The following is a 22,126-nucleotide window of genomic DNA, read 5'->3' on the forward strand; positions in this document are numbered from 1 at the left end:
CTTTGTAGAAAGTACGGCAACCATTTGTGATGCAATCACAAGAAGAAGTAGACATCAGTCCTGAAATATCCGAACTCCATACGGAACCAATGCAGCAAGAGGAGGACCAACACAACAAGAGAATGATATGTCAAACATGAACAATATGAAACGCAAACGTCGAATATTAAAGTGCGTGAGGAACCTGTGCCAGTTCAGCGGGTATTAAGATCCACGAGAATAAGGCGCAAGCCAGAATGACTGATTTTTTTACAGAGTGTGAAGTAAACGAAAATATGTCAACGTGTATGAAGTTATGTATATCATGATGACATTTTAAACAGTAATTTCATACTTGGAAACAATTTTATTTTTCAAAGGAAATCCCATGTGATGGTGTGCATAAATCAATTTTGTACATAGTGTTATGCACGACATCCGACCAGTAGGTGGCATTGCATACCCCTTAAATCTCCATATTACCGAGGAGTTGGTAGTTAAGCGTGCTGGTGTCAGACATATTAGCAGTGACTCCACAGTAGTTGTTTCGTGTTTGTTATTACTATTGCATTAATCCTAGTTATCATACGTTGTAGTTGTTCTACAATAAATTATTTTCAACAATATGTTCTGTAGTTCGTCATTCACTTCGGCCAGTCTACAGAACACGACACGGGTGCTGCCCCAGAGGGCTGGAGAAGTTCGAATGTTCCTTTGTTTAAGTAGAGTAGCCAGGATAATTCAGAATGTTAAAGGCCTGTGAGCCTTACATCAATGGAAGGGAAAGTTTTGGAGACAGTACTTCAAGACAGGATTTCTCCCATTTGGAAGCAAGTGGTAGTATTAGCGATAGGAAGCATTGTTTTGTGAAGAGGAGGTGGTCTCGCTAACGTGATCGAGTTTTTCGTAGAAGTGATGAAGATGATTGATGAATGTAGGACAGTGAATGTTTTATATGTTGACTTCAGTAACGCGTTTTACAAGGTCCGACATGACAGACTGGTACAGAAGGTGAAGTCATCTGTGATCAACGGTGAGCTGGAACAATGGATTGAGAACTGGTTCTGTCATACAACACGGAGGTTAGCAGTTGATGGTGCTTTTTCGAATGGAGGTCTGTGATTAGTTGTGTTCCAAGGGAGCATTCTTGGGGCTTTTGCTGTTTGTACTATACATAAATTATTTGGAGGATAATGTAACTGGACTGATTGGTATGTTGTGGATGACACAAACGTTGGTGTTGCAGGAAGCGTTGAACACTGTCAGACGATACAGCAGTACATACATTGGTTAGATGCATGGGCGGAGAGGTAGCGTATTGAGTTCAATTCAGAAACATGTGAGGTAACGCAAATTTGAAGATCTATTCCAGGTGAAAATTATACCTGGAAGTAAATAACGGAACCCTTAAGTGAATTGACAGGCAAAGGAATCCGGTGTCCAGGTTCCGAGGTCAGTAAAAGTGGCATAGCCGGTGGAGAAGGTAGTCAAGGAGGCAGCTGGCATGCCCGCACTCACCAGCCGCGACATTGTGCCTAAAATTGGAAAGTATTCTGCAGCTGTGTATAACTTTATGTCGGCACTTTTGGAATATTGTGTTTAATTCTTGACGGCACACTGCCAGAGAGTTATGGAGCCTTTCCTGAGGATACAAAAGACGTTTACCAGGATGCTGCCTCGTATGGGCTGGCATTTGCTATGAGGAGACTTCCGACTACGCCGATCAAACTGGAACCATGGATGTTGAGGGGCGAATTAATATAAGTACACAAAATTACGACAGCCATGGAATGTATGGCAAATCAGATGTTTTTCCATAGGGTGGCAGAGTCTATGACTTGGGAACATAGTTCTAAGATAAAAGAGACAACATTTAGGGGAAATCAGCGAGGGAATTGTTTTACACCTGGGACGTATGACATGTCGTGTGACATCATTGATAACCACTGTGCCACCACGCTGCCCCTCTTTGACATTCTTTATCACACATCTTGCATTAAATTCGACAACTGGGCTATCTCAGTGTACTTCGAGAAATAGACAATGACCAGGAGCTACTCCTTTCCGTTGAAATAGAAAAGGTCCGTGGCAACCTTCTTGCATAGAATACTAGACGTCTCGCTTATCTCCGTAGGTTCCTTGCCCTGATTCCATGGCATGTTTCTCAGTTTTCGACCTTCAGCTCACTGTCCGAATTTAGCTACAAACCATTGATTTTTCTCCGCACATTATGGGAAAAGGATGTCGAAGCGCCGGGAGAACTTTTACAAGATTTGAAGATAGACAAGCAAGCCATGAAAAATGCCGATATTATTCCGGAAGTTGCTGCAAACTTTTCAAAATAGGTCCGATTGCCATTTATTCGATCCACATGGCGTTGTTCTTTACTCTTCAGTTGTTCCCTGCGCCTTCTGAGTTCAAATATCGTGTTTTTCTTTGTTCGAAATGTCCTTGCTGCCTTCTTTCCATTTAGCTACATCAGACAAATTCTTCTTCAGTTTTCTTTTTCATAAATATCGATGCCTTATTATCGTATCAGCGAGCCTTGCTGTATCCCGACATTTGAATCAGAGGTCATTCGGCCCATCAAGTCCGCATCGCTCCTCCGAAAGAGCAGAGGACATTGGCCCACGCCTCTACCCTATTCCTGTAACTTCACCAGACCTTTGAGACACCATTGGAAAATTTAACATAGCGAATCCACATAACCTGCACATCTTTTGATTGTGGTAGAAATCTGGAGCACCCGCAGGAAACCGCTTTTCACTGTTAATCTTATTTATTTGCTCCACTTCTCTGGCAAATTTGAGCTGTCAATTCAACTATCCAGCACATCTTTGGATTCTGGAGTTGATAATCATGGAGACACGTGGTGAATGTGCAAACTGCACACAGACGGAACCAATACTTGAATTGAATCCGGATCGCTTGGGCTATGAGGCAGCACTGCTAACCAATGCACAACTGTGCCTTTATTGGTGATGTCATTCAGGATATTGACTGAGGCCCATCCCCAGATGCTCCACACCCACCGGCTTAGTTCAACGGCATTGGTCGTGTGTGGTCTCTTCGGTCGGGAAATCGTGGTGTTGGCTGCGGACTCAGTCCAGTGCTCCTATATTCGGAGGATGGACGATCAGTGAGGTACTTTCCCAGGGTGCACTAATTTGTGGGACGTGTCCGGGAGCGGTCTCCACAATAGAGCACAGCACGGCCGCTGCAGTCCACCACCATGTACATGCGCCGCCAGGGACCCAGCAATTCTCCAGGGCGAATCGGCAGCTACACGGATGATCGGTGGACGTTTAGCGCCATTTTTACTGGCGTAAAACGCCACAATGTCTACGCTGGCGCAGGAGCATAGCCCCAGAATCGGAGAACCAGCCCGGGTTTTCCCATTCTCGGCACCCCCACGCCGTCGGAAATCCGAACCGTGAGGCATCCAACATTGGAAATGTGAAGAGGAGGATCACTGGATGAGTATGAGTTGGATATCATGAGAAAACAAAATATGGCTCCAAATGAGTATTTCAAATAATTTAGTCAAAAGAGATCCCTGCAAGATGGAAAGGAGATGTTACGATTCATAGAAACAAGAAAGATTGGCAAACACAGGGATCGGGAGGAACAAAAGTTTAAACAGACACCGACAACAACAAAAGACAAATCGACCGAGATATATCCTACTGATTAAGATTAATAAGTACATTGTGCTGGTGTTCAGGGACCAATGAGAGATGAAGATGTTTATAATTGCGACGAGCCGGATGTTCAGGTTAGACTCTGTAAAGAATAATTGATAATGTCGTGAATTCAAGGACGGACTGCTGCAAAATAGAGCGGATTGCCGAAATGGTAGAGGTACAGGACGGTTTGAAAATTAGCGGAAGGGTGCAGTGGAAATTTTGGCTGTTCGCAGCGTGAACTAGTTGAGCTATCTTGATATTTTGCATCCCAGTCTAAATTATACCGGCGTGGTCAGAGCAGTAGAGCTTACCAAAATGTATACGGTTTACAGCATATGATGACGGGATAGAAGAAAATGTTCATTCGATAACCATTATAGGTTCACATATTAAAATGTGATGGGTTGGTTAGCCCTGCTGCCTCACGACGCCGAGATCCGAAGTTCGATCCCGGCTCTGGGTCACTGTCCGTGTGGAGTTTGCACATTCATCCCGTGGTTGTGTGGGTTTCGCCCCCACAACCCAAAGATGTGCAGACTATGTGGATTGGCCATGCTAAATTGCCCCTTAAATGGACAAAATGAATTGGGCACTCTAAATTTATTTACAAAAATGTGATGGGTAAATTTTTAGAGCCCAAATTCCGGAGCGGTGTTTGTGTGGACTTGTGTGGTGGAGGTTCGGTGGGGAAAGGGCTGGGGGAGGGTTATGTGGCATATCATTGGTTTATTAAAGCGAATCCGACAGGGGGTAGAACAAAATATTATCGGGATTAACTGATCAATCGGTTTTGATTGAAGACCAAACATTTGTTGTCGCTTTCCAGATTTGATTTTTAAAATCGTTTGCAAAAGGATACATCACAATATATGTCACCATGTTAAGGCACTTGGAAGAAAAGGTTGTGTATCGCCATGGACTACAAATAGATTAAGACTGACTCAATGACGTGGACGAGCATATCACTGCACAACGATGTGTGTTCCTTCATCCTCAAAGCTTCAGGAAATTCTGATGACATATAACTTTGAAGCGTGGCGGTGGAGTTACAGAGGAAATTCCAAGATGTTATCCCAGCGGCAGAGAAAACAGGACAACATAGTTCTAAGTCAGAATAATTTGTTGCTTGGACAGGAATGTAAGGGTGGAGTTCTTTCCGATTTTTTTTTCCGACAAACGGACAATTTAACGTGTTCAATCCACCTAACCTGCACATCTCGGGTTGTTGAGATGAACGCCACGCAGACATGGGGAGAATGTACAAACTCCATACGGATGAACCAGTGCCGGGATTCGAACCCTGGCACTCAGTGCCACAGTCCCAGTGCTAACCACTTCGTCACATGGCGCCCTAGGGTAGTGTTCCTCCTGTGCAACATCTATTTTTGAGGTGGTCTGTGTCAGGGTCTTGGAAGCTGGTTGGCGAAAGAAATTCGTCCTCATGGTCTCAGTAATCAAGTATTGTCACTGCAAGGACACTTTTTTCGCCTTGGGGAAATGGTTGTCATGCGGAGATGTAATTGAGTTGTGGAAGATTTCGTCAAGATTGCTTTTGGGAAGTGTTCATATATACGTTAGTACAAGAAGTGGGAGACAGACATGAAACATTCCCCCTGCGAGGGTCACAGTTTCGATTCCTGGATTTGATCCCTGTCAGTGCGGAGTCTGCACGTTCTCCCCGTGTCTGCGTGGGTTTCCTCCGGGTGCTCCGGTTTCCACAAACAAGTCGCAAAAGACGTGCTATTAGATCATTTGTACATTCTGAATTCCCCATCTGTGTACCCGAACAGGCGGCGGAATGTGAATACTGGGAGCCTTTCACTAATTCATTGCAGCGTGGATGTAAGCCTACTTGCGACAATAAAGATTATTTTTATTATGTTACCTGTTTAAGCTTCGAACAGGAGACGCTGGTGTGTGCTGATGCGCAGCGCGTGCGAGGACAGTTTATTTTAACAAGCATCAGTTTATCTGCAATTGGTTGTCCACCTGGTTGCAGAAGTGGATAAGTTTAATTATTACAAATGGCATAAAATATAAACGTGCAGAGCGGCGCAGAAGCAAGGGGTGAACTTGAATGATTGGCTCGCGAACAGAGGCCAGGGATGTTCACTCACCAAAGCGCATTCATTGTGTTCTATCCTGACTAAAACGGCAAGATCACGTGCCGGCTGGAACAAAAACGCGATGCGGCTGTGGGCACTTTAATGGACAACCCCCTTGCATGGTTGAAAAAAATTCAAGCTGGAATCTCGATCCGAACTGATGACAGCGCTTCAGCATCTATGGCCATTTAGCATATGTGTAGAGATCAAGAAAATTTATGATGTACATTATCATATTACCGGCTGAATTTTTGTTCGCCAATTTTAGAAGAAGGTAATTGATTTTCCGAAGAGTTCCTGGTGACAGTCCATCGAACTCTCAAGTTTAGGTTCGTCTGGCGGGTGATAATCAACACCATGGTACGAATAAATATGCAGAACGAGCAAGACTAGGCAGAAAAAAAGTTCACTTGATTGGAGGGTTAATTTAAATGTGTTAGAAAATTATTATATAGGAAAGCTTTGACGGTGCTGAACTCAACATTCTACGTAGATGGCTTCGTGTTTTTTTTCCATTCAACGGCTTAAAATTAGTTGACTTGAGGCAAGAAAAACGGCCGGAATAACATGATTTATTGATTGCATTGAAGATGCGACACGGTGATAGTGCACTCTCCAAATGCGACGTCCTTTTATCCGCCTGCAGACAAGATATCTTTCCATCTCGTGACGTGAATTTTACCGGAGCGCAAATATATTAATTCTGGTACCTTGCTGATAATCACCGGATAAGCATTTCCTATTAAATATAATTATGTGGACACAAATATATGGAGAAATTATATCATGAAATGTTTCCTTTGCGAAAGCAGAAGGCAGACACCATTGTCGTGAATAATAAAACGTGCCATGAATACCATTCCGATAGCTTTTCAGGTAAATGACGTAAACATTTATAAGCAGCCTTCCATGAGTCAATAATCGACCAAAACGTGGATGAACAATTCCTACGCCTCCATAGCAAAAGCCTTTGCAGGCGACATTGCCAATCAGGTCGCTAGTGACGCCGTCCAGATCTTCAGAGGCAACGGGTTCAGCAGTCCATATCCTGTCGAGAAACTGATGAGAGATGCGAAAATCTAACAGATCCACGAAGGCACTGCTCAAATCCAGAGACCGATTACTGCACGGGAGCATATCGAGAGATACAAGCAGTGAGGGAGCCGCACGTTCAGAGTCCAGCGCTAAGTTTGTAATCTAATTACCTATCGTTCAATGTTTGACAGTGCAATTCCAATGCAATTTGCCACTCCACACAGCCCTCCTCTTTCTATGCAACGGGGAAATTGGGTCAAAGCATTAAAACCATTGCCACCCAATTGAAGTTCAATTTTCCCGAGAACAAAGCCTTTTTTAATATCGACTGACATTTTATCCCAACCGTCTGAAGATGTGCAGGTTCGCTGGATTGGCCCTGCTAAATTGCCCCTTTGAGTCCAAAAGGTTAGATGGGGTTGCTGCGTTACAGGGATAGGATGGCGGTGTGCGTTTGGGTTGGGTGCTCTTTCAGGGGCTGGTGTAGGCTCGATGGGCTGGATGGCCTCTTTCTGCATTTTATTTCGATGATCTATTTGACAAAGGAATGGCGTATTCTGCGCTTGGTGTCTTTAGGTCTGCAGTAGCTTGCCGATCATCAAAAAGGGAACACTGATTTTGAGGACCACTCTATTACTTACCTTCTCAAAGCCAACATTAATTGTATCTTCTTTCGCATTGTACTATGCGTTTTGCAATAATCACTCCATGTTGTCATATAATTTACAGTGCAGAAGGAAGCCATTCGGCCCATCGAGTCTGCGCCGGCTCTTGGAAAGAGCACCCTTCCCAAGGCCCACACGTCCACCCTATCCCCATAACCCAGCAACCCACCAGCTTAAACACCAAGGTCCGTTTTGGACACTAAGGGCAATTTAACATGGCCAATCCATCTAACCTGCACATCTTTGGACTGTAGGAGGAAACCGGAGAACCCGGAGGAAACCCACGCACACACGGGGAGGATGTGCAGACTCCGCACAGACAGTGACCCAAGCCGGAATCTAACCTGGGACCCTGGAGCTGCCTCTGTTGTCCTTGCAGTTGGTTTGAAAAGCGGCACAAACACAGATAGTTCAATTCCAACGATAGCTAACCAAGCAACAAATTTCCCCTGCTTCCGTAGTATCGACGTCAGGTTCAGAGCTTGGTATGCAAAGATGCTACCATGCTGAAATAGGAAAACAAAATCTGATTCTGAAATTGGAAAATGCTCAATACAAAAAATATTGTTTAGAATGAATGTTATTCTTCAATTCCCAGTCGACGTTCAGGCTGTTTGTTTCTTCATCACCAATGCTGACCCATCTGCCACCTCTATGAATAACATAGGATATAATAATCACAATGCATCAGACACGTTTATTAGCAATATTTAATCATCCTATGTGCAGTAATGTTCTCCTGTCTGAAAAATTAGTTATGACGTATTACGATGAATTTGTTTCCTCATTTTCATTCCTACGATTCATTTTTCGCGTGGTTTTCCTGTTCTCAATTTTTATCACAAATTATCAGAAGGTCTGCACAGGAAACATTATTTTCCACAAGCTTTCAACTGACGTTGGCATTACAATTTCTCTTTACCTTTTTTCTTAATGCTCCACATAATATACAGATAATTGTATTTGGTAATATACCGTATTTTCTTTGTGATCATAGTGTCTGTAATTAATAGTTACCGATGCTCTTACTTGCTGGGGAAGCTATTCAACACGGTTCATAATATCACTTTCTCTGTTTTCGTCAACAACGTTTAATCCAACCGATATTACATGCTTGCTCTTATACGCATATAAAGACTATCATAAACGTTTTAATAGCATTTTATTTTAATTATATTTATGTTATTCTTCAATATCTTTTCAGAATTGCAGTCAGCCCTTGGTGATGCAAGTACGTAGAATTACAGACAGTGTGTCTGTCGCTTTCAGTCCGTCACGAAAAACGTTACCTGTCCAAAATTTCGCAGCTCAGTTTACCGTAAAATGAAGCAAGTTGTAACACAATGAAGTGTTATTTGCATGTACTGTGATGTTTTGTAAGCCTGTTGATCTAATTTGATATTTCGGTATATTTCAAAACTAATATTGAGTCTTTATGCACATTTTCGAGCATGCTGTGATTTATTTGGCGATGTAAACGCAATTTCCTTCAATCATGTTTTAATTTCAGGTGTTCGTCGTTTCTCAAAATCCTTCATGCAAATTGACAAATGATAACTTTGTTACTTCTGGTTTATTTTCGTTGATTGATGATAGAGAAATCTGTGCATGCTTTGTATTCAGAAATATTTGCAATTTACCTGAGATTTATCGTTCACCCCAAATTTGTTTTACGTTCTGCTTCCAAACGCAACAGCAATATGAATCTGAACTTTCCCACCATGATAATATCGCATCCCTTTTTCGATTCCTGAAAGTTAATCTCTTTCAAAGTGAAATTCTGATTGACAATAGTTCACCAAGATATTTTTAAATGAAATGTAATTACCTTTTTTAACATGGTTCTGTAACATTGATTTTGTATCTTGCCATTTTGCACTTAAGCATGGTATATGTCCATCGCTTGCAAGGCCAAAATTAATTTTCCATCCCTAAATGCCTGTGAAATTTGGTGATGTATCCGCTGTTGAAAATCAACTGTCCATGTGGCATATCTACAGTCACAGGGTAGGTGCTGTTCGGTATTAATTTACAGTGGTTCTATTGGAACTGCCACAGCTGTGTGTGTAATTGGCGCGAGGGGTGCGACTTGGATGGAGGTCAGCCGTCGGGTTGAAACGTAACTTGAGCCGGCTGGCTTGCCCAGCACCTTCTCGTCTATCTCCGACGTCGCACCCATGCTAACTAAAGCTGCTAGGTGTCGAAATAGCTGTTACGTGATTAACGTTCAATTAAATCTATCAGCAGACCGACCGGATTGATCTTGATAGCTTGCTTCCCACGCGTGAATGTGGGTGTCTGCAAGATAATTTTCAATGTGGAAACTCGGTTTTAATGTTATAATTTTACGGAATGTGGCGTACATATCCAACATTTATTGTCCACTTCAGTTTATTCCTTTATTTCCCCTTTCTTCCTTTCCATTGTCATTTATGATCCGCGGATGTTTAATGGATAAGCACGTTTAGGTCTAGCAGCAGACAGAATGAGGAATTGAGATGTGGAAGACATTTATTTTCTGGTTCTAGCGATCGAACCGCAGAAGTCAGACTTTTTGGCACTTATAGATGGGGAGGGCTCGATTCTGTTGGTTGCCTGGTGGTTAATGAATTGGTGAAAAAGCCGCGTTCTGCATGATAGCAGAAACAATTGCGATAATGTTCAGAGACTCCCGGGTATCTTAGTTTGAGTCCTGGACGATTAGAAAAAAAGGACTAATCTCGCTCACTATCTATCACTCTCTCTAGCCCAAGAAATGCTGTATCATTCTGAACCTCATGACCCAATGCGAACCTGAATAAAATAATCTTCTGTGCACACCATTGCGGATTGCTAACAGACCTCGACCCCACAGCATACTTTGAAGGAAGTTGCCTTAGTCCCTTTTCCATGTCATTTTTCCCCCTCTCTTGCCTTATGTCTTTGTTTGTTGTGTGTGTGCGCCTGCGTATGGCTGTGTAGAGGGTCGTGGCACATTGCATTGAAAACTGGGTATTATATAATAATTAACCCGGTGCATTTGCTACATGTTTTACTTTCGTTCTTGTTGTCAATGAAATGCCACCGTGTTTAACTTACAAACCTGGTGACTGTAATTTTGAACAATAAACAAAGAACAAAGAAAGGTACAGTATAGGAACAGACTCTCCTGCTCACTATGCCTGTGACGATCATCATACACTAACTCAGTAATAAAAACCGTCTTCCCTTACTCCGTCGGTATCCCTCTATCACTTAACTAATATTGTATCCATCCAGATGCCTCTTAAATGCTGTTAATGTGCCTGCTTCGACAACATCCTCTGGCAGATCATTGCAGGCACCCCGCACCCTCTGCATGAAAAACGGGCCCTTCGTATCTCCCTTATACTTTCCACATCTCGCCTTGAACCCGTGTCCCCTTGTAATTGACACTTGCACCTTTGCGAAAACTATCCACTCTGTCTACGCCTGCCATAATTGTATATTCTTCGATTTGGTCTCACGTAACTTCCTTCTACCAAGTGGAAATAATCCTAGTTTATTAATCCCCTCCTAATATCCAACACAATCGTGGCCAGGCAACATCGTGGTAGACCTTCTTTGCACCCTCTAAATTTTCCGAGCCCTTCTAATAATGTGGTGACCAAAACTGCATGGAATACTCCAAATGCGGCCTAACCAAGGGTTTAGATAGCTGCAACATGATTTCTTCCCTGCTGTACTCAGTGCCCCGATTGATGAAGACAAACATGCCATATGCCTTCTTAATTACCTTGGCTACATGCCACGTTTAGGGAAATGTTGCCCTGCACGCCCCTGCACGTCCCTCTGTACGTTAATGTTCAGATGACTTCTGCCATTTACAGTATAATTCGTACAGAGATTTGATCCTCCAAAATCCATCAGCTCGCGTTAGGGTGGAATAAACTCCATCTGCCATAAATGTGGCCAAGTCTTCTATCCGTCTACAAACTGTCTGTTGTATACTCTGACAATCCTCAGCACAATCAGCAAATACAATCTTCAGGTAGTTTTCTCAGAATGATTTGTTAATTTAGTTCTGTTACGACTCCTGCTCAAAGGCGGCGGAAGTCCACCATGCAGGAGCCCAGGGTATTGTTACTTCAACTGGGGGCTCGGGTCCGGGATGTATGGAACGCCAGAAGCCGATGTTTGGGTTCGAGTATCAAGTAAAAAGATGCACCAGTTGTGTAGTAATATAATTGGATGGCTCTGGAACCTGCTAATTGTGGTCTTTAGGTGGACGAGTTGTCTTTAATTGAAAGAAAAGGGTTTCGAAAAGACAAGTTAATCGAGGTGGCAGGTGAATGAACAACAGTGGCACCAGCCAGACGTACGACGGGAGTGATAACTGTAGTAATTGTCTCAATATGTAAGTTTGATGCAGGTGACAGAAACACAAATTGGATCGCGGCAACCATTCGTATATTTAGTTGAAATCCCGTCAAGTAAAATGATTAGAGACGCAGGAAAAGGCAAAGAAATGAAAATGCAGCTAAAGTAAAGAAAGGGAGATGCTGAAAAAAAGAAAAAGAGAATAATGCAGATGCAGGAATCCGGATATTCAATGGAGATGAAATTGTGGAGGTTGTATGTCGAGACAGAGAAACGTGCACTTTTTATAAGGTGTTCCTACTGACAGAGAAACAAGCAACAAAGAGGGAGTTCCAGCTGATGGCACTGGCAACTAGTGGGGAGCTGGAAGGAGCGAAAGGGCAACGTAATATTGCAATGAAATCATGAGGCGATAAGTTTAATTTTAAATAATATTTACAAAAATTCGAAAAGACGGATGGATAAAACTTTGTCTGGTCTTTTGAGAAAATGGCAACCCAAGTGGCGTGGCTAAACAAAAACTGGACATTATCCATGAAAAATAAATTGACGGACTGGTGACACGATGTTTATTGTTCCATGTTGGGGGTGGGGGTCGGCAGGAACTCTGCCGAAATAGCAAAATAATGCTCTTCTGGGGGCATATTAATTGGTTCCGGATGGATATAGGCAAAAATTTCCCAATCTAAAGAGACATACTTTGATATAGGCCGGATTTGAAAGGGTTAATTAGAAGTATTTTTACAGATGGGCAAGAACATTTGGCGTTCCAATTACCTATTAGGCTCTAAGGGAGTTATTCTTTTGGGTAATTCAATAATTCCCTACCTTCCATAATACGAACGCTTATGGAAGACCAAAGACTGATGATTGTGAGATAAACATCAATAATGATTGGCGATTATGAGCTGATCCATGAATCTAAATATGTGTTGCATTATCCTACAATTTTTAAAAGGATACGAAGTGGAATACTCAAATGAAGGCATTTCCACAGAGTAATGCATGGAAATCTGGGAAAACTCCCAGATCCTCTCCTCAGACCAGGGCAGACGGTACTGAGAGAGGTGCGATGAGACTCGATAGCCTGTGTGTCACCACTTTAATAAGTTAGGACCCGTTCATTCAGTATGTTCGAATTTGGAAGGAGGAGCTTTGGGATTGTTGTGGGTCATAAGAAGGATTATAAAAAGGGAACGAAAGTGTATAATATTGAAGGGAAACTATATCTTGAACGGAAGTTAGGCTACCTGAGGAAAACATTGCTGTGGGACCAGGTGAGATGAATGAGGTCGAGAAGTTATATACAGTGTTTTTGTTTAAGGGGACTATCATCTTATTTCCATCAACTGTTGCAGCCAAAGCCATAATTGTCGAAAGGCAAGCAGGTGCTGATCAGATTGTCTCTTTGGAGGAAGCATTGAGTTTCCTTTCAGAGAGGTCTATGAAAGCTAACTTAGTGCATTGAACAAGTGTTAATTGTATCCTAGTTACGTTGTATGAAGTACACTTGGTGTGAGCTTTAGGGTCAGACAGTTAACATATTGCTCGTCGACGAAATTGTTTTCACTTTTGGGGAATATTTGAGCGGGAGTGAAAGCTGTAACTTCACGCATGGACGTTTGACCAAAGTACTGCGGGCAGCACGATGCAGCAACTGCAGGACATTTGGGAATTAGAATAACTCATTGAGCATTCAATGAGGGAAAAAAGAAATGTTGAAAGACATTACTCAAAGAGCAAAGAAAATGTTAATTAATCCGATTCTGATGATCCAAATTAGTTTATCTCTAGGAGATTAATTCGGCACAGAAGTTTGTTAAAGATAACGGGTGAAATTCTCCATTTGCCAGTGCCGAAATCGCGAAACGAGACTGACAGAGAATGCATTCTGAAGCCAAAATTGCAGAGGGCACCGTATCGATGACAAGTCGTGACTGTCACCTCGACAGCAGTGTCAATGTGTACCCGAACGCACCGTTTGCATAAGAGTAGCGGGTCTGACCAGGTATTTCCCGGGGAATCCGCGATACTCCTCCTCGGATGTGCCAAGTTCCCGATGGCATAGTTCACTTGTGCTTTTCAAAATCATGAAAACGGAGCTGTCGCTGACAAATCAGAAAGAAAGCAGTTGAGACACAAGAGCAGTGACGGTGTGCGGCCTGGCCGGTCACAGGCCGGGCTGGAAAGGTAGGGAAAGCCCTATCAAGGCCAGGAGTGGCATGGGGGTTGACGGGGGAACAGGCCGAGTCCCTAGGTTTAGCCCCCATGGGACAGAGACGGTGCCAGGCACAGACCACCGTTATCGTGGTCATCTTGCTGCCCACCCACTCATCAGCGACCATGGCCTCTGGTTCCTCAGAGTGCCACCGGCACCTGGCTTCCCCAACCACTCCAATTGCGCACCCCATTCTGTGCCAGCAGAGCGTGAAGCAACAGAGTGGGCAGCAGCAGATTATGCAGCAGCAGAGCATGCCGCAGAGGCACAGGTGGAGCCGTCCATGATGGAGAGAGAGCCACCAACCGGGGCGAGGAGCAGCAGGCGCGAATCGGTCGTCGCATGGGGCCTCGTATGGACCAGTACTGCGTGTCATTGAAGGAGTTGTCGGACAGGGCATGCCAACAAAGACTTTGGCTGAGCTTTGGAGACAGTGCGACGTGTCTGCGAGATGATGGTGCACGTGGCACCACAGGGGTACAAGGGAGGACATACGCTCCTTGTGATGTTTGCCTTGAACATTGAATCGGCCGGGGGCTCCCAGACACTGAGTGGAGACTGTCCAGGATCCTGAGATCCCGGTGCACAGATGCATCCTTGTCTTACTGGAGGCTCTGCATATCTAGGCGGCACAATACATTAATTTCAGTGTAGACCAAACCCACCAGGATGCCCGGACAGTGGAGCTCACCGCCATCGCCAGGATTGACTGTGTCCAGGGAGTCATTGACCGGATGCACTTCCCCATTAGCACGAGTACACGATAGATCGTTCTGGACACACCAAAAGTGGTTCCAGTCGATGAACGTGCAGCTGACATGTGACCATGAGCTGCGCATCATGAACGTCTGGCCCGATGCCTGGTCAGTGTGCACAACACCTTCATTGTGACACGCACATATTCCTGACATGTTTGATCAGACCCACCAACTGGACGCTTGGCTCCTGGGAGGCAGGGGTTATCCACTGCGGGAATGGCTGATGACATCTCTCCTAAAGCCACAAGCGGACGCCGAGAGCCGCTACAACGACTGCTATGTAGCCACAATGAGCATGACGTAGCAGTGCTTCGGCCTCCTGAATATGAGGTTCTAGTGCCTGGACCACACTGGAGGGGCTCCCCAGCATGATGCCTAGACGGTCACCAACATTGTGGCGGCCGGCTGCGTCTTCCGTTGCATCGCGCAGTACATGGGCGATGCATTGGAAGAAGAGGAATTCTGCCAGGACTCGTCCGTTGAGGAACATGCGGAGGTGACAGAGGGTAGATAGGATATTGGGTCGAGGCAGGCATGCAAGTCCGCAAAACGTGCCCGCCAGAGACAACGGGCAGAGAGCGCCGCCAGTTTCACCCACTATGGTGGGGGGTGCTTGAGGGCTGGACTGGGAAGGCAAATGGACACAGCCTGTCACCCCACACCCCTTCACTGTCCCATCAACCAGCCAAAACCGCCTGAAACTACCTCTGTTATTCATAGCGGCTGTAGAATGTGGTGGTGGGGGGGGGGGGGGGGGCTGTGTCGGCGGTAGCAGCCGCTGTGATTCAAGGGATGGAGGATGATTACAACCTGCACTTCGATGAGTTCTTGTGCTCCACAATGTTTGGCAATGGCTGACTCTGTCTCACCGGAGCATTTTACACTGTCCACCTGGGGAATCCATGCATGCAAGTTGACCATTCCAACAAATGGTACCATCGAATCATGGGTGACAGTGGTGGGCATGGTCTGGGGTGGTATGGATGGGGGTTGAGCCCCTATCACCAAAAGGGATCCCCCCACGCATCAGCCAGGCCAGACCACCCCACCCCGCACGCACGTCCGACAGGTTGTGAAGGTGTTAACAGGTGTTAAATGTGTACAGATATATCCAAATATACAGAGTGCCCTAGTCCTTATAACTACATTGTACCCTGCACCAGTACCAACGTAACTGGTGTATATCTTTCTGGCCTTACGGACCCGAATGCTATGCCTAGGTAGTTACCCAGACTTTACAGCAGGAGTGGAGGTTGCCTGCTGTGATCCTTGCCCTGCAGCCTGGGTCCCCATTAGCGACCGCCTTCTGCGGCAACCTAGCCTGGATGAGCCAGGCTGCTGCTTGGCTGTTCCAGCTATTGTTCAGCCACCCAGTTCTTCCCGCTGTCCACCTGATGCGTCAGGGAAAGGACGAGGAGTCCGATGTGCTGCGATATTTAAGCACCTGATTGAGGTCTACAAAATTATGAGAGGGATGGACAAGGTGGATAGCAACAAGCTTTTTTCAAGATTGGGGGTGTAAGTTACAAGGGTTCACGATTTCAAGGTGAGAGGGGGAAAGTTTAAGGGAGATATAGAAAGTTTTTTACGCAGAGGATGGTGGTTTCCTGGAACGCTTTGCCAGTGGAGATGGTAGAGGCGGGCACGATAGCATCATTTAAGATGCATCTCAATAGATATATGAACGGGCGGGCAACAGAGGGAAGTAGTCCTTGGAAACTAGGAGACAGGTTTAGATAAAGGATCTGGATCAGCGCAGGCTGGGAGGGCCGAAGGGCCTGTTCCTGTGCTGTATATTTCTTTGGTCTTTGTTCTTTTTTATCAGTGTGGGAGTAACCAACACGGATCCTGTGAACACCTCCACTGTTGGGGTGCACGATGGTACCGCACTACTCCATGTGACTGGGGCGCAGGCGGATCTATCCACAAAGGCTCACTTGCCACCTAGCGCTGCCAGTCCCAAAGACTGCTCTGGTGTCGACCCGGTGCGTATGCTGACGGGCACAGAGAAGAGGCAATGGAGAATCTCCGTCTGTGGTTGTATCACATCACCCATTGACTGTGCCACCAACCTCTGGGTCTGTATCACATCTGCCAGTGCCTGCGTTACCTGGGACTGGGCTACCTCCCTATGTGTCTGCGCCACATCAGCCAGTGCTTGGGCAATGCCGTTGACGTTCCCAGCCGTGGACTGATGTGACTGGGCCATGCTCGGGGCGCCGCTGCGATGTTTCGGTGGCTTTGGCACATGGCAGCCTGTGAGGTAGCAACGCTTCCCTGGGTCTCGGCCAGCGCCTGTACCTAATACCTGAGCCCTTGAAAATGCTGATCCATTGCCATGACCATCGCCCACAACTTATTTAATTTGATTTATTATTGTCATATGTGTTAGTATTCAGTGAAAAGTTTTGTTTCTTGCATGCTGTACAAACTATGCATACCATACACAGCGAAGGAAAGATAGACTGCAGAATATAATGTCACAGTTATAGCAAGGTGTAGAGAAAAGATCAACTTAATACGACGTAGGTCCATTCAAAGGTCTGATGGCAGAAGTGAAGACGCTGTTCTTGAGTCGGTTGGTACGTGACCTCAAACGTTGTTATCTTCTTCCTGACGGAAGAAGGTGAAAGAGAGTATGTTCGGGGTGCGTGGGCCCTGAATTATGCTTGCTGCCTTTCTGAGGCAGCGGGAATTATAGATAGAGTCAATGTTTGGGAGGGTGGTTTGCGTGTTTGATTGGGCTACATTAACGACCCTTTGTCGTTTTGTGCGGTCTTTGGCAGAGCAGGCACCATACCTGAGGAATTGAACTAAAGAATGTGCTACAAGATGGGATAATTAGTTAGGATAATGTAGAGGGTACCCGGGTATAGGAACCTGAACAAAGGAATGGGCATAGCATGGCTTGGATGGGGGGATGGGTAATTTCTAGGATGAGAATGCGGAGTGAAAAGAGCCCCCCAATGGCAGAAGAATGTGAAGTGAGAACATGGCTGAGGAATGTGAAATATGCCAATCAGGACAAATGGTCAGGTCAAGAAGTGTCTAGGGATAGGGTTTGGGAATTTTGCATTCATTACTGTAGCCTTATTTGGTCGCATGTATGTGAAATTTGTTACAACGTGAATGTACCTGTACAGAAATGTTTTGTCCCTTTGTTCACTCTGGCTGTTGAAGATTCAGGAGACTGATTGTGCCCTGCTCTCCCAATAGAGTGTCACCCAGCTATCTGGTTAAAATAAATAATAATTGATACCTGCAAATCCGTCTCAAATTTTATTGAGACCAGACTGATAGCAACAGAATCATGATTGTCATTTGGTGCCGAAATCCGGGATTTCACCAGACGCTCGCCTCTCATCTGCGAAAGCAGAAGTAGACTGATCTCGAACGGGGAAATAGGAATTGGGCCCACGACGTGAGTAGCTGGAAAAGGACCATGTCGATTTTCCTTTGCCTCGTAGTCTGATTACAGTATAATCACTCGCTTTTTATCCGGTAAAATCGTCTTGACGAAATCAAAGGTCAGTCTGGCGGATTAGAATAATTAATTTCAGTCGATGCAGGGAAGGATGAGGGGTGGATCGTAATTGGGGGAATACGGAGTAACAATTCAGCTGGTGACTGATAGAATGTTGCCTAGTAAGTCAGTTGCACGTGAGTTGAAATTAAAATTGGTTATATTAAATTACTCTAATTCGGTTAAGGTATTTAACGGGTTGAGGGAATGTCACAGAGACAATTCAGTTCAGACCGCTGATGGAATGTTATGGAGACAGGTCAATTCTGTACAATTTGAATTGGCTAAATTAAAAATTTATTGTTCGGAATATGAGTGAAACGAAGAATTTTGAGATGAATGGCCACTAGCTGAACCAAAAGTTTAGAACTGCATGGGGAAGTGGAGCTGTCAGAATTTGCTAAAATTATGTTGTGGTTTCTTTGGAAATTCAAACTTTTATTGTTCGGTTGGTTGAGATGAATGAAAGTATAATGACTTGAATTCCTTTTGTTTGAATGGAGACCTCCAACGAATGAATGAGTCTGTTTAATAATAATCTGTGAACTTCCTCCAGTATTCCTGGTTCTTAAAATGTTGTGTTCTTCAAAACGTAGTTGCACATCAATTAGGTGGAGCGAATACACGGCAGTTAAAGTGAGATTGAAAACGGGGTAAGTATTTGAAAATTCTTTCGAAAATCAGTAATAATTTTTAAAATTGTTAATTAGGACACAATTCTCAGGAAGAAATCAAAATGTGTAAATTGGGATTTGTAAATGATTAGTTTGAACTCGGCATAGTCCTGGAACAAAGGGGTATAGATCAATCTGAAGCGATGGAAGTGATATGGCACAGTACCTAGTGCCCGCTGTATTGCAAGCAGATGGAGCTTCAGGGAATAAAGATATGGGACTGGACTCAGATAGGGAATATTACTTGTGGTATCAGGAAATGAGAATCTGATGGCAGGAAAAGATTAATAAAATAGATGCATAAAAAGAAAAAATAAGATATAAAAACCGACTGGTAACTGGAGGAAATAGTGAAAGCAAAACTAACATAACTAATCATAGTACTGAGGGTTAATCAGCACACAATTCCGGCACACAATTCAGGGAAAAGGACACAGGCCGTAAAAGCAATATCTCCTGACCCGAGGTGCCAAATGCGAGCTCGAGATAATGATCAAAGAGTTGGAACAGCAGGAAATCATTCAAGAAGTCACATATGCATCGACGAATCGTCCACTTCAGGCAGTTAGCAAGCCTGATGTTACATTTAGAATGGTAACGAAATACAAAACATTAAACAAGGTCACAAAAAATGAGGATAAACGGTTTTTAATAAAATCACAAACTACATTGGAGAAGGTGGCAGGCAAAACTTATTTAACTAATATAGATTTAGCCAACGGTTTGTGGACTGTTCCGTTAAACCCAGACGGCAGGGAAGAGACAGCCTTTAATTGTTGCACTAAACATGGTGTATACTGTAAATTGCCACAAGGATATGTTAATTCCCCGAACCACTTTCAGGCAATAATACGGGAGCTGTTGAAAATGATTTGGCTTTAGTATATATTGATGATATGTTAATTAGATATGATGATCAGCGGGACACATGTTGAAAGAGTGACCAAAATTATTAAATCACTTAGTTCAGTAGGATTTAAAATAGGGGTAAAGAAAGGCCAGGTTGGCAGGAACGAAGTCGACGATTTAGGGTATTCAGTGTCAAAGGCAGGTAGGGAAGCCAGTGTTGGCATGAGAGAGAAAGTTACTAGAATCACAGCGCCCATTTCATTATGTGGGGTTCAGCAAACCATGAGACGTTTGGGGTATTTGAGACCAGTAGTGGAAGACTTTAGTCTTTATGCTAGAACCATTTATGAATCTTTGGAAAAGGGATTTTAGGTGGACCAGTGAAGCACACTTTGGACTAGTTAAAAACAGCTGTAGTAACATCCGGGCCATTAGAGGAGAAACATGAAGGGACGATTTGAGCATTACATTTGATCTGTACGTAAATGGATATGGTATGGTGCTTGCGAATCATAGAACTCAGAAACTTATCAAACATTAACAGGAAATTGGGCAAGGGCTGAACAAAAGTTTTCGGACATCGCAAAATGTCTGGCAGCCATAACAAAAAGGCAGAGCAGAGGGTTCCAACTTAATTTTAGAATTGACAGAGTTAACCAAGAGACAGGGTTGCCAGCATGGCGCGAATACGGCTCGGTGGGAAAAATGGGAAACCATTCTTTCGCACCCTGCCTTAATGTTTAAGCAAAGGGACAGAAACTTGATTAATTAGTTAGCAAAGCAGAGTTGGTATGTACGGATGGTGGTAAAGTTAAAGAGGACGAAAACAAGCAAGATGGGCATCCATTTTAAACATTTCAGGAAAGAAAATGGTGGAGAGATAGGTCGTAGCATAGAAACTGAGACACCGATGGAAGAATGGTCATGAGAGTATGCAGGCCCTCTTTTTCCCAGGAGCAGCAAAAGTAATTTGTACTTTTTAATCACAGCTGATAGAAGCTCAGGGGAAGTTGCATTAGAGAATTGGTCCCCAGTTTAAAATGATCCATTGGAAACATAATGAAACATCGTGTCAGAGGTGCGGCACATCCTGTAGCCCAGTAGTTTGGTCAAGGAGTAATCATATGAAACCAAGGAGAATTACAGATACAGCGTAGTCAGACGAGTTGATATTTCATTTAGAACAATAGAAATAGGGAAATGCTTCGGCTCAAAGCAATACTGGAGATTGAAGTTTGTGACCACAAGATACATTTTGACCTTGGCATGGTATGCTAATGACAAATTGTAATTACTGCAGAGAAAACCTCGCTGACGACGAGTGATTGGGAAAGGGAGTGCAATCTTGTGGACAAATTAGTGGTATCGATGAGTGAGGGAGGACGTAGTTTATGCTGTTGGGATGACATGGGGACGGAAAATTAGTCTAACAGCGCTGAGAGGCTGTATCACTACAATGATGCCGTGCCACAGGATAGATCGTATCCCCCAACCCCACGGACAAGGGAAAAATGAATGTTTGGGCGTGGGTGTCAGGTTGCCAGTGAATTGAAACCTGTTAGCTGCATCGACAGGACAGATGGTACAGTGAAAATGTTATGTTCGGAACTTAGCTTTCAAAAAAAATCCTGTCACAACCAGAATTAAAAACATTGAAGTAGATGCAGTAGCAATATCCGAAATGTATCAGGGGAAGTTTCGACCTGATTGAATCACTGAGTTAGAAAAAGAGGAATGGTGGCAATGGAAATCCGGAGGTCCTGGAGAGGGTACTTCTGGAATATCCGAGCAAGGATAGGAAGATAAAAATCAAGAAATAGGGCCCTCTCTGCCTTTGACCTGTTCATGTGGATTTCAGTTGAAGCAACAATAATACAGATAAAGAACCTGAACAACACTACGGAGAACAATGTTTCTAACAGTATGGGGGAACAACTAATGATACAATTAGCTACATATTTGAGGGAATTAAATGATAGAGCGCGGAAGAAAAGCCTTACGGGTTAGAAACAAATCAAAATAGCAAATTATTACTGAATAAGATAAACCTCCGGTCAGACATCTCTAACGAGACGTTAGCTGATGGATGATCTGTGGTCTCCATGAGGCCAAAGGAAACCTACGCACACACGTGTAGGATGTGCAGACTCCGCACAGACAGTGACCCAAGCCGGAATCGAAACTGGGACCTTGGCAGAATGCAGAGGCTGACGAGGAACCCACGGATTTTAAATGTCAATAGTTTAAGAATCTTGGCAAATTGATGCCACGAGGGAAAATTTGTAACCAATGCAGC

General features: G+C 44.1%; 1 protein-coding gene across 1 annotated transcript in view; it reads left to right on the forward strand.

Annotated features, from left to right (window-relative positions):
* LOC119976528 overlaps window positions 1-22,126 on the forward strand; it is a 291,544-nt gene that overhangs the window by 108,168 nt on the left and 161,250 nt on the right. Inside the window, exon 9 of the mRNA XM_038817080.1 lies at window positions 8,675-8,701. Coding sequence (XP_038673008.1) covers window positions 8,675-8,701 — 27 coding nt within the window. The remainder of the gene's footprint in view (window positions 1-8,674; window positions 8,702-22,126) is intronic.

This window comes from Scyliorhinus canicula, chromosome 13, assembly GCF_902713615.1.
Source record: "Scyliorhinus canicula chromosome 13, sScyCan1.1, whole genome shotgun sequence".
NCBI classification, from domain to species: Eukaryota; Metazoa; Chordata; class Chondrichthyes; order Carcharhiniformes; family Scyliorhinidae; genus Scyliorhinus; species Scyliorhinus canicula.